Source organism: Alnus glutinosa, chromosome 7, assembly GCF_958979055.1.
Source record: "Alnus glutinosa chromosome 7, dhAlnGlut1.1, whole genome shotgun sequence".
In the NCBI taxonomy this organism is placed as follows: Eukaryota; Viridiplantae; Streptophyta; class Magnoliopsida; order Fagales; family Betulaceae; genus Alnus; species Alnus glutinosa.
Window position 1 is genome coordinate 8156043 of NC_084892.1, and position 16914 is coordinate 8172956.

General features: G+C 36.9%; 1 protein-coding gene across 2 annotated transcripts; it reads left to right on the forward strand.

The window, feature by feature from the left end:
* Nucleotides 1-2484: 2484 nt before the first annotated feature.
* Nucleotides 2485-15065, forward strand: LOC133872682 (uncharacterized). 2 transcript variants are annotated; one of them, XM_062310255.1, is made up of 15 exons: nucleotides 2485-2607; nucleotides 2979-3048; nucleotides 3321-3422; nucleotides 3543-3661; nucleotides 3785-4008; nucleotides 4133-4392; nucleotides 4679-4832; nucleotides 7124-7233; nucleotides 7320-7407; nucleotides 10894-11229; nucleotides 11375-11449; nucleotides 12359-12984; nucleotides 13493-13601; nucleotides 13697-13876; nucleotides 14424-15065. In XM_062310255.1, exons 5-15 carry the CDS (start codon nucleotides 3841-3843, stop codon nucleotides 14598-14600), a joined length of 2283 nt encoding a protein of 760 aa, XP_062166239.1. In that variant the 5' UTR covers nucleotides 2485-2607; nucleotides 2979-3048; nucleotides 3321-3422; nucleotides 3543-3661; nucleotides 3785-3840; the 3' UTR covers nucleotides 14601-15065. The 2 variants fall into 2 exon arrangements, with proteins under 2 accessions (XP_062166239.1, XP_062166240.1); XM_062310256.1 differs by lacking the exon at nucleotides 2979-3048.
* The last annotated feature ends 1849 nt before the right edge of the window (nucleotides 15066-16914 follow it).

Here is a 16914-nt window from a genome sequence, read left to right on the forward strand (position 1 = left end):
TTGAAATTATATGAATCAATCCTAAATTAACATATTACGTTTGTATCAAATTTACGAGTCAGCGTCAAACATGATCAAAACGTAAAGATAACAGGAGACGTGCCGTACAATAGAATAGCGAGAAAAATTGGTAGCGGCGTCTCACAAAATAAAGGCATATAAAATCGGCCCCTCACCAACTGACCAAAAGTTTAAAACATGAAATACTTTGATATGTTATATATATATATATATATACCGCGTAACGTAGGGGTGGTGTCATTAGATCGAGTAGTCATTAGCTCGTCGAGTCCGTAATTGACGGCTGAAAATGATCGAAGTCGTTTCACTTTCTACACTGAATTTGAACGATTTCTTAGGAATAACTGGCAAGTCTGTTTATTTAATTACGTTGATGTGGCACAATGATGAGCATTCAAAAAACGATCCAATGGCCAAAAATGGTTGAAGTCTGTATAAAGGTCAGCCCATCTCATTAAGGATTTAGCTACTATGGGGTTCTGAATGGGATATCCATGAAGAGTTCGGCCAATTTTGACCATCCGATTGGCTTTGGGCTGGCTAATCTCAACCCAGCTGGATAGCAGCATGTGTTGCAAATTTCAATATTAATTTTTAACTCTAGCTAAGATTGATAAGTGTCTTTTAAGCATGTAAAAAGTACATGCTATTAAAACAACTTGTACTTCTCACATACTTAAAGAACACATGTCAATCTTATATGTGAGTTGAATGAAATTTTCTACAAACCAGTTTGTAAGAAATTTTGTCTGTCATTTCTATAATTCTAGGATATTGTTATGACATAAATAACAACTATGTTGGGAAATATTCTCAATAGTTATCAAATGGGCTTATAATCCACACAAGCCCATTTACATATATTAATCTTGAAAAATCAGCTACATTAGAATATTAAGGCTAAGGCCTATCAAAAAACAATTTCACAAGAAGCCAAAAGTATTTTGGAAGCATCAAATCTCGAGATATTAAGACTTTACGGATTCCAGGTAGGCCGAGAAGAAATCTCGGAGTAAGGAAATCAGTTCCTACCTGATCCATAGTGAATGACTGGAATCCCATCTATAAAGAGGTACAAACTACCGGGTATTTTTCAGATAAATTTTTATATTCGGAGTTGATTTGAATTCTCTTCAAAATACTGATTTATACATCGGAATGGGTCTGGCTAGAACCCCAGCGAGCTCCTTTAATTGATATTTATTATTTCGCAAGAGTGAAAAAAGGATCTACCAAAACTTGTGTCATTATATTGAAAATTGTCTTAACATTGTACACCAACTCAACAAAGATCTCCGATGTTGAAAAGTATCCCAAGCCACATTTCTGCAATCATTCAAGGAAAAATATATTGTATAATCAGTATACTTCTTAATAGTTTTCTATATATTATTGTCAACTGTTTTGATTTTTCTCAAATGTTTAAGAAAATTCATATAAATAAAATTTGCCTTTCTACGGATTTTAACAGAAAAATTTTAATCCATCTTCCCAAACTTGATTCGAATAAAGAAATAATATCAAATCAAGAGAAAACAAAATCCGCACTAATTCCTAACAAAAATTAAAAATAAAACATAAGAATTAAAACAAATTAAGTGGGAAAAATAAAGAAGGAGCTCCAAATGAGCATGGAGCCTGAGCCTGGCATGATTATCTTTCTTTTTCTTTTTTCTTTTGCTGAGCAAATAAAGAGAGGAAGAAATGGGGGGAGGGTCATGTTGGTTTAAAATAGCTAATTGGGGTTCAAGGGGAGAGAAAGAAGCAGCCCATCTAACTTAATCTTGGGTTGACTTTAGCACTATAGTGGACTTTTTAATAGCCACAATGGAAGCATATTAATTTGACAATCTTTGAGTAATCCAAACAATTTTTGACATGTTCTAGAAATTTGATATGAACTCAACACTAAATTAGTGAATTGAGATTTATGGATTTGATTCGTTTAATTAAATTGGTCGAGTTAAGGTTAATTTATATAGTCCTATACCAATGCATTGACATGACCTGAACCTGACACGTGATATTTAGGGCTGTCAATTTTTTACACGACCCACAAACTTGATACGAACCCACAAAGATATTAGCAGGTTAGAGTTAACTTATATAGTCTTATACTCCTATATTGATACAACCCGAATCCAATATGCAAACACAAGTTATTACCCTTATTCTTTGAGTATGTTCAGGTTTTGGATGTCATAAGTAACAATTCACAAAAATTCTATCCAGGCCCAGGTGAAAAGATTCTTTTATAGCCTGGCTTGTCACAACTAGACCTCAATTCAAGTGAAAAAAAATTCTTTTGTTCTGATATTGAAGCCCAACTTAAGTGGATCACTTTTTCGTTTAAACATAAACAATAGGCCCAGGTCCATATGGGCCTGTTGTTGCAAAAAGGGCCCACGTAAACCACCGGTGAATCAAAACCCCAACGTTCAGCAACGACAAGACTGTTAGGTACTTCTTCCCAGAATGGAATAAAACAAAGAGAGAAAAAAGATCGGGAGCAAGGAAGCTCTTTGGCTCGCTTTGTGTGTTCCGAGACCGTACCGGCCCTGAAATTTCCAATGCTCAATTCACGAGGTATTTATCCGGCTTTCTCAAATCAAACTTGAAATTATTTCTCAAATAGTGCGAGGAACGAGAAATTTTGCTTAGATAAATGCTCATGAAATTGACTCGGATTAGACGTTAGGGTTTAATTAGGGTTAAATTACTCTGTTTAACGAATTTTATACACAATTCTTTCGGTTTAATTAGGCCTTCGGTAAATTGGTCCACCACTTACAATTGTGATGAAATGATGGAAAACCCACTTCTATAAATATCTAAAAAACACTTGGCACTTGAATCTTTTTTATGCAGATTTCTTATCACTGTCAGTTGTGCTATGAAATCTCCAGGCTAAAATGTATAACCAATGACTGTTTATTTATCGGACATTTCTTTGGCAGTGCCCTGGACATGAAAGAAAGGAACACTACTAACACTCTCAAGCGCATTTTAGCGAATTGTGCAGTGCAGGTTTGATGATGAGCTTTAACTCTTTGATTTAGAAATATGTCTCTTTAATTTGGACTAGATAATGTTCATCTAGGAAAAGAGTGAGAACATGAAAGAGAAATATCACTAAAACTTACCTATAGGAAGGGTACAGTATGTAATGAATCTAACTTCTAGTTTCTGTGCTATTTTTTTATTTTGAAATTTTAGAAACACAATTTACCTAGAGCTGCTCTATATGAGGTGTTTGAAATTTGCTTGATGTATTATTTCAAGATATTTCTTATTGATAGGCGAAAGACTATGGAAGCTGTGTTGCGGCCAAGGTTCCAGAAGTTGAGCGTGATATGTGTTTGAAAGAATTTCTAGCACTAAAGAGTTGCATGCAGAAAACGGTAATCTAATCTACAGTTGATAAGAAATATGTTCTGGTGTAATAGGAGGAAAAAACTGATTCCTGAAATTTGGCTTCTAGTAAAATTGACTTAAAATCTTTTTTCCCCTTCCCTGAATAGCTGCAAGGAAAGGTTTAACTGTGTTGTCTGCTCTCATCACTATGTTGATGCATATGTTAAATACTGCAAGCACCGTGTGTATAGTTTGGAGGCAGTGGTTGGAAGCATGCAGAAAAGAGGTTTTTCATTCATCAATTGCAAAATAGAATGTATTTATTTATTTATTTTTTCTCGGGGGTGTTATGCTCCTTCAGATCTCTTATTCTGCTCTTCCAGTGATGTGATCTTCTCTATTTTTTCAGTGTATAAACTCTGGTTTTAAGATTAGCCGCAGCAGTACTTTCCATACTTAGGAGAGATGTCTGGGAAAGCATCAAGTTCACAGCCTAGTGTTGGTTTGAGTGGATCTGGTGCCATGTCACATGTTTATATTCAATATCCACCCCTTCGGTGCGACATTTCTGGATCAAGGGGTTTATTCTATGATGATGGAAATAAGTTGCTACTCTCCCCAATATCTGATCAGGTAATGAGAAAAGCTTTTACTGAAATACTTGAGTACTTGCATCTGAAGATTTTGAATTAAATAAATCAGATTAACTAATTGGTGCTGTGTTTTATTTTTCGCTTCCTTTTATATTTTTATTTAGGTCTTCTCATGGAAAACTGTTCCCTTTTCTCCTCTTGTTGCCCCTACCTCTGATTCGATAAGTGAAGGGCCCATCTTATCTATCCGGTATTCTTTGGATACAAAGTTTATAGCGATCCAACGATCTAATCATGAGGTACAATTTTGGCATAGAGAAACTGGGGAAACTTTTAGTCAGACGTGCGGGTCAGAGTCGGAGAGTATTCTGGGGTTTTTCTGGACAGATTGTCCATTCTGCGATATTGTATTTGTAAAGACCAGGTAAGGGAAGTTTCTGTGTGCTTAATGTGAATAGTGAAGCATAAATTATATTACTTTGAACTTATTAACTATAACTGTTATCAGTTTGAATTTGGTACTTTTGACATCCCAGCCTCTTTCTTTCTATTTTTTATTTTTTTTGAGCAGCTCCCGGGGGTGGGGAGGTGGGGGCGAGGTTGTTTCAACATATATATATATTTGTGTGTGTGTGTGTGTGTGATTTTTTTTTTTTTTTTTTCAGTGCTTTCTTTTCTCTTTCATTTCACTAACTGGAGTAATATCACAGCGGGCTGGACATGTTTGCATACAATTCTGAGTCAAAATCACTCCATGTAGTGGAGACAAGGAGATTGAATGTCAGTTGGTATGTTTACACACATGAAAGTCGTTTGGTTCTTCTTGCTTCTGGAATGCAGGGCAAGACCTTCAACGGATTTCAGGTATGGGGTACCATTGTCATTATCAGCTTACGTCTCTTTTAGTCCTTGCTGATGTAGGTCATGTTTGTCAGACTGGATATATTTGAAGAAAGTGGCTCCAGAAATTGATTCCAAGAAAGTAACATTGCTCTGATTCAGGATGTTTAGAAATGGGTCGCATAGCCAACTTAAGTTCATATGTTTGGAAGCAGAAGTTTAAGAAACAAGCATTTTCTATTTGAATGCGCCGCCCCCCCCCCCCCCCCCCCCCCTCTCAAGAAAGTTAAATTGTCCATTCAAAACTTCTCATTCTCATTCTGCTCCAAGCCTGAAATTAGTTGGGGAATCCTTGAATCACCTCTAGATATTTTTTCCCCCTTCAACTTAATGCATTCTGTCATTTCATATTCATTCCTTTCCCTCCCAATATGTAACATCTAAGTGTTCTGTCTCATATGGTATCACGATGTTAGTTTAGGATTGGGTGTCTCTTCTTCTTTCACCACCTTAAGATGAATACCCGCATGGACATTTTTTTTGAATAGCTGTACTCTACTTACACATTTTACTTTTTTTTGTTAGAAAATGGTGGCTCATACTCTGAATAAGAAAGTAATACTGGTTTCTATTACAAAGGCCTTATGGGTAGAGTGAGTGGAGCGTAAGTGAAACGAGCAGGGGGCATGAGGTCCGTTGTAGCTTAATTTAAGTTTATTGTGCCAGATCAAATAATAGGTTGGGGGTGCAAGGGGCTTCACCTCCCGTGTTATGGTGAGGGTATATTGAGAATTTCAATGTACTTGGCTAGGGTTTAGTTGATGATAATATATATACGCCGTAACCTTGTTCTTTGTTGACATAGTGAAAAATTAGCCGCTCACTCATGTGGACGTAAGCACTCTGCCATCGTCTCAGCAAGTTCCAACAAGTGGTATCAAAGTTGTTGAAACAATGATGGTAAACGCTTTTGTTGCCAAATATGATGTGGTGAAGTTCAATGGAATTGAAAATTTCGGATTATGGCTGCAAAGGGTGAAGGATTTGTTAGTACAAGGAGGTTTAGTGGAAGCTTTGTATGGGAAAATGAAGAAACTAGAGAAGATGACGGATGATTAATCCCACACCATGGATGAAGAGTCACCCGTAGGAATTTGGACAAGATTGGAGAATTAGTTCATGTCGATGTCACTTACAAACAAGCTTTATCTTAAGCAGAAACTATACGGGCTAAAGATGGTCGAATGTATAGAATTGACACAACACATCAATATGGTTGTTACAGATCTAAAATACAGAAGAAAAAAGGTTGTTTATTAGTGATATTCTATAAGTGATCTATAGAGGATTGATATAAAGTTTTATGAAATAGAAAGGGCATTGATTCTTCTAACCTCCCTTCTGGCCTTCTACGACATCTAGTTACAACCGTGCTTTGGGAGGAAGGAAACTCTGAAAACAGAGGAATTTATGGCAATCCTATTGGCATGCAATCAGCGGAAACAAAGTACAGCTGAGGGTTTTGGTGAAGGGGTTGTAGCGAAGGGTATTCGGGATCATGGAAGGAGGAAAGAAAATGAGAGGTCGAATAAAAGGAATAATTGATCAAAGTCAAGGAAAAAGGATATAAAGTGCTACAAATGCTAGGAAAAGGGGCATCTGAAGCGGAGTTGTCCAAATGGGAAAAAGGGAAAGGAGGAGGAAAGGACGAAGGAGGGATCCTCAAACTCAGCGAATGTAGTGGATGAAGATTCGAATGGCGGTGATGGTGACATGCTTTCTTTCTCATCAGGTCACATATCCCCTTATAGGGACAGGTTTGACACCTACAGGTCAGTAAATTGTGGTTTTGTTCTCGTGGGTAATGATGCTTCTTGTAAAGTGATTGGAATAGGCACAATGAAAATTAAATTAAGCTGCAACAGGCCTCATGAGGCCTTTGTACTAGAAACTAGTGTTACTTCCTCATTCAGAATATCAGCCACCATTTCTAACATTTTAAAATCAAAATACAGTAGTGATTAGACCATTTACAATTTTCTATATTTAGTTGGTGCTATTGTCTGCATGCAAGTCTCATTGTCAATGAATATCTCCATCTGTTTGCTTCTTTTCCTTGAAAAGCGATGTATGGTTGGTTTGAAATTTGAGTTGAGAACAGAAAGTTTCATTACTTCTTCTCAAGACATATAGAATGCAGTTTGTGCAGTGTTCCTTGATGTAAATATGTTGTTTACCATGGCTACTATAAGAGCTGCTTGGCTATCCTTGAGCATCTCCTATGGTCTGACACAGCCACTATTTCTTCTGCTTAGCTTTCATCTGCAGGGATTATTCGCTTGCCAAGGTTCGACATGGCAATGGCTAAATCTGAGGCTAACAATAAGCCTGTCCTAGCTGCTGAAGATGTCTATATTGTCACTGTGTAGGTTCCTGTTGTTCATTTTCTGTTGCTAATATGTTTAAACTGTTTCTCAAAATCAAAGATTTAGTCTTTTTCTCCATTCACAGGTATGGTAGAATATATTGCTTGCAAGTTGATAGAGTTGCGATGCTCCTCCATTTGTATAGGTTTTACCGCGATGCTGTTGTACAGCAGGCAAGTGTTGCATGAATTTCTTTCTTTTTTATTTTTTATTTTTATTTTTATTTTTTATTTTTCTTCTCCAGTCCTTTGATTTATATGAGTTAAACTTTCAAGCCATTGGCAGCAGACGGGCAGGATTAGTTCAAAATAATTTGCATGCCTTTAGTGCACAAAATCGATTAATATTTCATATATATAGTTTTGAAAATGAAATTTAAAATTTTGATTGTGTAAATAGACATGCTTTGTTACAGTTTATAAATGATAAGGATGAATATACTTGAGGGTCCTCTGTTGCCGTCTTCGTTTGAGGTTTATTGCGATTTGCTGGCTCCTTCTCCGGCTCTAGATGGGTTTGGTCCAGTCCCCGACGTTTGCTTATCAGAAGTGGCAGCCCTTGGTGAAAGGTTGCGTTTTTCTCTCCCTGTGATGTCGAAGTCTGGAGCGCCTATTTAGCCGTCGGAATCCAAGTCTGTGCTTAAATACTCCCGGAAGAATAAGGTTGGCAAATTGGATAAGCTTCTGCTTGGGGCGGCTCTTGAGACTCTCGGTGTTCCCAAGGCTTGTTCCTTGCCGTCATTTGGGGTTGCTACCAAGCCCTTATTAGATCCAACAAAGGACGGGAGTGTCTACTCCTGCTCAAGACGAGGGTTGTCAGCCTTTTCTTCGGCGTGGCTTTCTTCTTCCAAGGGGCACAACCCCTTCTCCTTCAGAAGTGGGCGAGTCTCCCAGGGCAGCCTTTGTTGATGATTCTTCGCGGGGAGGTGTTCTTGAAAAGCTTGGTGGTCCTCCCGGGGCAGCAATTGATCTTATCCTCTGTTTTCAAACTTTGGGGGTTTCACACGAGGGGAATGAGAAGGCCTTTTTAGATTTCATGGCTCTAATTGATGCGGATCATCGTCTAGAGGCTCCAATCTCCACTCCTAAATTTAAAGGGTGTCGTGAAGTGAAGAACCTAGAGTGCACAATTAATTATGATGCCAGGGGTTTTGGTTCTAGCCGGGGCAAGGCAAGAGGGCCTTTGATGTGATGTTTTAGTCTCTGGGTTTTGTGGGCTGGTTTTGTAGGGGTCTTTGTGTTTCCTCCTGTTTTTGGGTTTTTCGGGTGTTTTCCCTCCCTCCCCTCGCTCTCCTGTTTTGGTTCTCTTTGTATACTTCATGTATGCTAGGGGCGCCTTTTATGCTTTTTATAAAATTCTCTACTTATAAAAAAAAAAGAAGCTAATCATTCAGGTAATTGACAATTGGCATTGTACAACCAATGTACTATTTCATTTTTTTGATAAATCATAGCGTTCAAATGTTATGAGGCACTTCATAAAAAAGCTCAAGTTATGTATCTATCACTTGCCACATCTTCTTGTCTAAATATTCGGAACTCATTACAAATAATACACAAATCTTTTGCTAGATTCACTTTGTGGTTCCGTGCTAGATAAACCTAGGCAAGAAGTGTTGGTGGAGTGTCTGTATATCAATTTACGTCGGCGTGATATTGTGGTGGTAGAGTGGTGTGTTATGTGCAAGAAGCATGGGGAATCCGTTGATCACCTTCTTCTACATTGTGACGTGGCACGAGTTGTTTGAAGTTATTTCTATAGCTTATTCGGGGTGGAGTGGGTTATGCCTAGTAGTGTTTTGGATTTATTGAGTAGCTGGGGCACTTTGCTAGGTCGTGGTCCTACTATCCGTATTTGGAAGCAGGTTCTTTTATGTATCTTGTGGGGTTTGTGGCGTGAGAGAAATTCTAGGCTTTTTGAGGATGTGGAGATTACGGTTGGGGCTCTTTGTAGAAATTTGCTTAATATGTTATATTTGTGGGTGTCGGCGCATAGCCCGGGTCGTATATCGTTCGCTTATTTTTTACTTTCATGTTCGTTTATCTCCTCTGATTAGGGGCTCTTTTGTATACTTCCTGCGTACTAGGGTTGTGCCCCTTTGCACTTTTTAATAATATTATTACTTATCAAAAATTTTTTTTGGTAGATTCCCTGCCAATTTCGTGATTTGATTTCTTTAAGTGTTCTGTTCTTTTTCTTTTTTCGGAAAATTTGCAAGGTGAATGAAACTTGCAGCAGTTGATAAATATGCACTTACGAAACAATCTCCAAGCTTGATTCTCTGTCTAATTTGCAACAAATAGTGAGAATAGCATTTCTTCTGACCATGGGACAAGGCAAGAAGCTTGGCTTTCATATGCTTAACTAGCACATTTAGACAGGGCTAAAATGATGGCATTATTTCTGATAGTAATAGCACTAGCACCTTTACTGTCCGGGGTAACATTCAAATCTGTACTATTTTTGTGGTTAGAAATAACCTCCAACTTGCTCTCAAGAAGATGAAATTAAATAGATAACATATGTCCCCCCCCCCCCCCCCCCCCTCCTTTAAGAAATTACCTTTGGAGGGAAATGAATGATAGAAGTTTTGAGGACAGTGAGAAGACTTTAGAGGAGATGAAATCATTTTTCTTCAAAACTTTGTATCTTTGGACAATTGCTTAAATTTTTCCTTTGTCTAGTAGTTATGGTGATTTCCTTACCCTTTCTGTTCATTCTAGCTAGGTGCTTCCTCTTGTATACATCTGGTGTACTTAGGGGCGCCTTTACGCTTTAAATGATAATTATCGATTACTTATCAATAAAATAAAAATTAAATACCTTTACATAAATAATAATGTCGAATTGAAAGCTATTTAATTTTAAGCATTTTCAATTTATTGTCTAGATAATTTTTAAATTCCTTGGGGTGAAGTTTTCTTCCATCAAGAAGGGGTTCCTACATTGGTGTAGCAAAAGGACGCGATATTCCTTTGTAACTGAGAACTGATTAAAGCTCAAAGTCAAGCAATAGACACACACACACACACACACAGAGACACTCACATGGAGGATGGAAATATCTAAACAGATTCTCACTTCTTCCTCTCTTCCTATATACGCTGGGTAGAAATCTTTCTAATAATCCTCTTTTTCTCCAAATCCCACAAAAGTATAAAGGGAAGGAGAAAGCATTGTCCTTTTTCTCCAACGACTGGTCCCTTTATGTTTTTGGTGTGTTTTGAATGAAGCATAACAGCTGGAATATTGAAGGGGTAGAGATCTCTATATGTGACTTGGATGCTACTTTTTGATGGGCATTTTGTACATGCTGATGTCTGACACTATTTTCTTCTATTTTTTATTCACTTTTGTTTTACTTGGGTTGGCATTATTGTGACAAGTTTCTTACTTAAGAAAAGAAGAAGAGAAGAAACCACAAATCTCAGCTTGAAGGGCATAAATAGTTATTTCAGGTTGTTTTGGATCTCTTATTGCTGGGGAGAAATTACTTTGCTGTATGTATTTTAACTTACGCATCATATGTTGGGAAGAAATTATTTTGGTGCACGTATTTTAACTTACATAATCGTGTCTTCCGGATCACAAATGATTACAGTAATTTGACATTACTCTTAGTGTGTACTTTTTTACATATTGATGTTGATTATCTGCAGGGTTCTTTGCCCATTTATTCAAGCAGGATTGCTGTGAGTGTGGTTGATAATGTACTACTTGTTCATCAAGTTGATGCAAAGGTCGTCATACTATATGACATATTTGCAGATTCTCGGGCACCCATATCTGCCCCACTTCCTCTATTGTTGAGGGGTTTTCGCAGACTTAGTGCTTCTACTTCTCGGTCTAGCAGGGAAGAGAGTGAAAGTTCAGAGGCTAATGTTGTAAGTGACAGTGAAACAGTCGTCTATGGAGATGACTGGATTTTTCTCGTTCCTGACCTCGTATGCGATGTTGCTAACAAGTTTCTATGGAAGATTCATTTAGATTTGGAGGCAAGTTCTTTTTTTTTTTAATTTTTTTTCATCATTTATTGATATTTAGATATTGTTCTTGCAATCAGTGTCTAATATACTTTCGTACAACGGTAGTTTTACTTATGAAAAAAAAATCAATGTCTAATGTACTTTTTTCTTGCAGGCAATTTCTGCCAGTAGCTCAGAAATGTCATCAGTACTAGAATTCTTGCAGCGCCGAAAGTTGGAAGCCAATAAGGTAGTACTCTTTATGTAGTCTATTTATGCTCAACATTTACCTGATTCTTTATGGGTCATGTATACACCACGTACTAATTAATTCATTCCTCCTTGCATAAGTATCAACACATATTTATCATTACCAATGAAGGCAATTGCCCAACTTAAATATGGTTGTCACTTTTTTTTTGATAAGTAAAATATTCTGATCACTATGAAAATAATAAAACATAGACTTAAGTGGAGAGTCCATAGATCACCTTCTTCTTCATTGTGAAGTGGCAAGAGAATTATGGGCTTCGATTTTCCGCCTTTTTGGTGTAGAATGGGTCATGCCTGGAAGGGTAATAGAGTTGGCATGTTGGAGAGATTAGTTGGAAAGTCATAACATTTTAGAAGCTTGGAGGATGTTACCCTTGTGTGCTTAATGTGGTGTATTTGGTGAGAGCGGAATGCAAGGTGCTTTGAAGATCGCGAGATTTTTGTGTAAGAGCTAAAGAATGTCATTTTCAAATCTCTATACATGGATAGTGGCATATAATAGTCTGCATTTTTCTAGTTATTTTGAATTTTTGGATTTTTTTTTTTCCTCAATATATGGGATTTTCTTGTAAACTTCTTGTGTACTAAGGTTGCGCCCCTTTATGCTTTTATGAGAATGATTTACTTAATAATAATAATAATAATAAAAAAAAAATTGTCTATCTGGAGTTTTTATATATATATATATCCGTTTCATGAGGTATGGTTTCCAGCCGATTTGGCTCCCCCTTGGGGTTAAAAGTGCTGCTGGAGTTGTAAAAGTATTCTAATGGTTTCCAAGATGGCTTGAAATGGCCTCATTTCCTTGTGAGTTCTTTGTTCTTCTCTAATTGAAATTACTTGTTAAATAAGCAAGTTGTGATTCTGGTCTACTTTTACTTTTCAGGCTAAAGAATTGTGCTTGGCAATAGCACGCACTGTTATTCTTGAACGGAGGCCCGTGGCCATGGTTGCCAGGGCAATGGATGTTTTAGTTACCTCTTACTCTCACTCTATCAAAACGGGCAGCTATCTTAAGGGAATAAAATCTGAGAAGGCATTACCTTCTAGCGTGCCGCATGTCACTAGTCCTAAATCTGGGGCTGATGTATCTGCCACTAGAGTAGGTGCACGAGGGAAAGCTGTTAAACTTGAATCTGCTGCTGTAGTGGACAGTGACTATTTTAATAAATCTTCCGCTTTTTCATCTTTAGACTCTGAGAAAGCCACCTCTGAACCACCAAAGACCAATTCAAGTGACCTTCAATTTATTGATAGTAAAGTGGACAGAGAAAAGTCGATGGGTGCTGAAATTTCTAGTACTGAAGTTCAGCCATCGTCTTTACATCATCATCTTCTTGGACAAGGTAACAACCCATTGAATGCTAATGTTTCTGAGCAGCAGGAGGCTCAACTTACTTCACCAGCAATTTCACCTGATGAGATGTACAGCTTTGTGTTTGCTCCTGTTGAGGAGGAGATGGTGGGAGACCCTTCATACTTGGTTGCCATTGTTGTTGAGTTCCTTCGCAGGTATGCTGTATTCTATGAACTTGAAAATGATTCTGGGCTCTGCAAGCAAAGTCTTGCTGGGACAGTTTAAGTCTGATCGCTCCATCACTACTACTGAAATTACTTGTTATGTTTCTTGAGCCATTAATGTGGTCAATGTGGTATTGAGGAACTCAGGATTTCACCTGGAGTTAGTTGATCATGGTCACGTTAGGCCTGATGCTATTGTCTGGTAGTTTGTTGTTGGCCACTCGACTGAATTACGATGCCCTCATCCATGCCCAAATTGTACAAATGCGTATATTAAGTTTGATAAGAATGAATGAATTATTATCGTTTAGCGCTTGTGACATGAATTGTTACATGAATTGTTATCTGTATTTGCTTTTGCAGTGAGCAAGCCTATTGTTATCTGAATTGATAAGAATGAATGAATGAATGAAAATATCACTAAACACTTTTTTCAATACAATACCTATTCTTTTTCTGTTCTTGTCACATGAATTGTTATCTGTATTTGCTTTTGCAGTGCTAATTCAGAGAAGGTTAAAGTACATTCAAATATCTATATTTTGACCATACAACAGCTAGCGCGCAATGAGAGATATGCAGAACTTGGACTGTTTGTCATAAACAAGGTTTTCTAGTTGTTGCCTTCTATATGTGTGTGGTTGGAAGGCTGTCTATGCTTTGTTTATGTGTGATTTGAACTGAGAAAGCTGTTTTCTCACAGATCATCGAACCTTCTAAAGAAGTTGCATTGCAACTCCTGGAGTCTGGTCGTCAGGATATCCAAACAAGGAAGCTGGGTCTGGATATGCTAAGGCAGCTTTCTTTACATCATGACTATGTGTTGTTTTTAGTGCAAGATGGTTATTATCTTGAAGCTTTACGTTATGCACGGAAGTATAAGGTAATTCTACTTTGTCCATTTAATTAAAAAAAAAAATACAGAAAGACTATTGCTTCATGTTTTCAATTTGTCTTGTTTTCTCAATAGCTGGTTTTTTGTCTTTTGTTATTTAGCAGGCTCTTGCTGAATTTTTTTTTAAGAGTCTGTATTCATTAGTATGGAGAACTAATTAATGCCTAAAGCTCTCCCTTGTTTGGAGCATTAAAAAAGCTGAAAAAGAGTGAAAATATTTGTGTTCGTTCCCCAATCCCTTCCCTGGCCAACTGTGTTTTTGGTTGATAGACATTGCATCTTGCTGTGTTTTCCTAAAATCTTGGGGATTTGCTATCTGTTTATTTGATGGTTTGGGTTTTCCTTTTGAATGCCAAAAAGGAGGATAATTAAACTTTTTTCTGCCAAACCCTTTTCCTAATTGCATTTGCTGTATATAGAAAGGGAGTTGATTTTGTTTTACCAAAATGTTCTTTTTCCCCCTAATTGTAATATTTGTTTGTAGCTGGTGGTTTGGCTTGATGTAGGGGATTTACAAAATGAGTAAAATTTTCAGGTTAATACTGTCCGGCCTTCATTGTTTCTCGAAGCAGCACTTGCTTCCAATGACTCTCAACATCTAGCTGCAGTTCTGAGGTTCTTTTCGGATTTCATTCCTGGGTTCCAGAACACTCCTGATCACAATACATATTACCGGATTCTCAGTGGGATGAACTCATCCATTGCTGCTTGAAGTTTCTGACTAGCGATTTGTTGTTGGAAATCGAAAGTTACAACAGACAAGTGTGGCTTCTCTCTCTCCCAAAGCAAAAGAGAAACAAGTATAACCTAGCCTAGTGAAAGAATCCACAATACTGTTAGAACGAGTTCTCTGTTGGAAACAGTTGAAGGGCTTCAAACTTAACAGCTAGTATCTCCCCTCTTCTTGTGCTACATGCAAATCGGCCAGTACAATGTGATAAGACTTACCCATCACAACCTCAATAACACTTGGTTAGTTCTTTTCCGACATGCCACTGAAATACGTCCTTCTGCTCACACTGAATTTAGCTTATTAGTCTTTTGTACGGTGCTGCTTTGATTTTTTCCTTTTCCTGAGCAGTGTTGAATGGATTGTGTAACCTTGGGGCTATTTATTGTTTCTAGGAACAGGTCATGAATGAAACTTCTAAAAATAGTAGTACTATTTTGTTTTTTTAATATTTTTTTTTAGTCTATTAAAGACCAACTTTGTAAGAAGTAACACGGTATACAAAATGAAGTTTACATCCTTCAGAAACAGGGAAATTATACGATATAAATCATGTTATCAAAAGTAATGGTTATGATTTTAAGAACTTTACTGTAGGGTTATTATGAAAAATCTAGAAAATCATGATCTTACTAACCTGAAGGTGCAAAAAGAATAGTTGGAACACCGCAATCGGCATATGAAAGCAATTTCTCTCTCTCTCTTTTTTTTTTTTAATGAATTTAAACTTTTATAACCAGACTCAAAGCAAACAATCACTTCCGAAAAATCTAGATCGATTCGCCTAATCAGGGACATATCCCTCTATTACTAGAAACAACTAGTAATCTCAAATAAACTCTATTCACACCCGACTAAAGGGCTGCAGTAGGACAGGCAAAATGGGTTTGTTGGTCGACCCGTTTATGACCCGTGGGGACTCGCAACTCGTAAGGTAGATCCAAACATGACTCGTTTATGTTAATGGGTCGGAGTTCCAGACACGACACGATATGATAATTTTCACGGGTCACCAGACATGATCTGCGAAACCCGTTTAGCATAATGGGTTGTATCAGGTCGAAATGTTTAACCCGTTTAGCTTAAAAGTTTTTTTTTTTTTTTAAATGAAATAATAATAGTTTTAGCAATTCATCTCTAGAAATTAAACTTCTAGTAGGCTAGCACCAAATCACTTAATATGCTTAATTGTCTTAAAAAAAAAAAAAAAAAAAAAAACGACATCATCATTACAAATTGGGTTCCCATTTTTGCCCCATATTGTCCACTCTTGAATGACCCACAAATATGTTCATTTTCCAGATGAACTTGGAATGTCATAGGAACTGATACTATTCAATGTCAAAACATTATCTTCTTCGTTATCTACCTTCATTAAAGTTTGATCTATATCAAAAGATAAAAGAAATTAATGTCATTAAAGTAAGATAAAAAAAAATACAAGTAAATGAAGAAATTAAATATGTAAATAACTAATATTATCTTGCTCTCCATATAACCAATTTCTAGTGCAAACCAATGCCTCAACAATATGAGGTTTGAGTGAACTCCTATACTGATCAATCACACATCTACCAATACTAAAAGTGGATTCTGATGCAACAGTAAAAATAGGAATACTCAAAATATCACGAGCTATGACAGTTACTTTAGGATAGCGAAATTCATTTCCTTTCCAAAATGAAAGGATGTCAAACGTTGTACTCTTATCCAAATACTTGGGTTCATTCAAATAAAGTTCTAATTGAGTCTTTTGTGCATTAGCACCGACTCCATCAAATATTAGAAAAACCTACATGAAAGAGATACTATAAACATCAAATTAGTAAGTGGTTATGAGTATATATACTAAGTTACTAACAAGTTAGAAACTTGTGATATTATTCACATATTCCCAATCTAAGTCTTTTTGGGGCTGAACAACTGTGGAGCTTGAAGTCAGAGGAGCACTACACTCCATAAAAAGTTTGGTTAACGTTTTCGTCACATTCTCATACTCTTGAGATTCAGCTTCATAAATCTTTGTATAATAGTACTTTACAAGGCGCAACTTGTAACGATGATTTAAAACAACTGCAATGGTTAACACTAAATTGAATTCGGACCTCTCAAATTTAGAGATCATTTGACTTGCCATTAATCTCCTATACCCATCTTTGCTCACAAGTTCTTGCTTCAAGTTCAGATAAATCAATGCAACTACGGAAAAGTATAGATTGGCTGTGAGATATTTGGTACCAGAAAAAGCAAATGTAGCACAAAAAAAAGCAATCGAAAAGTATAGATTGGCTGTGAG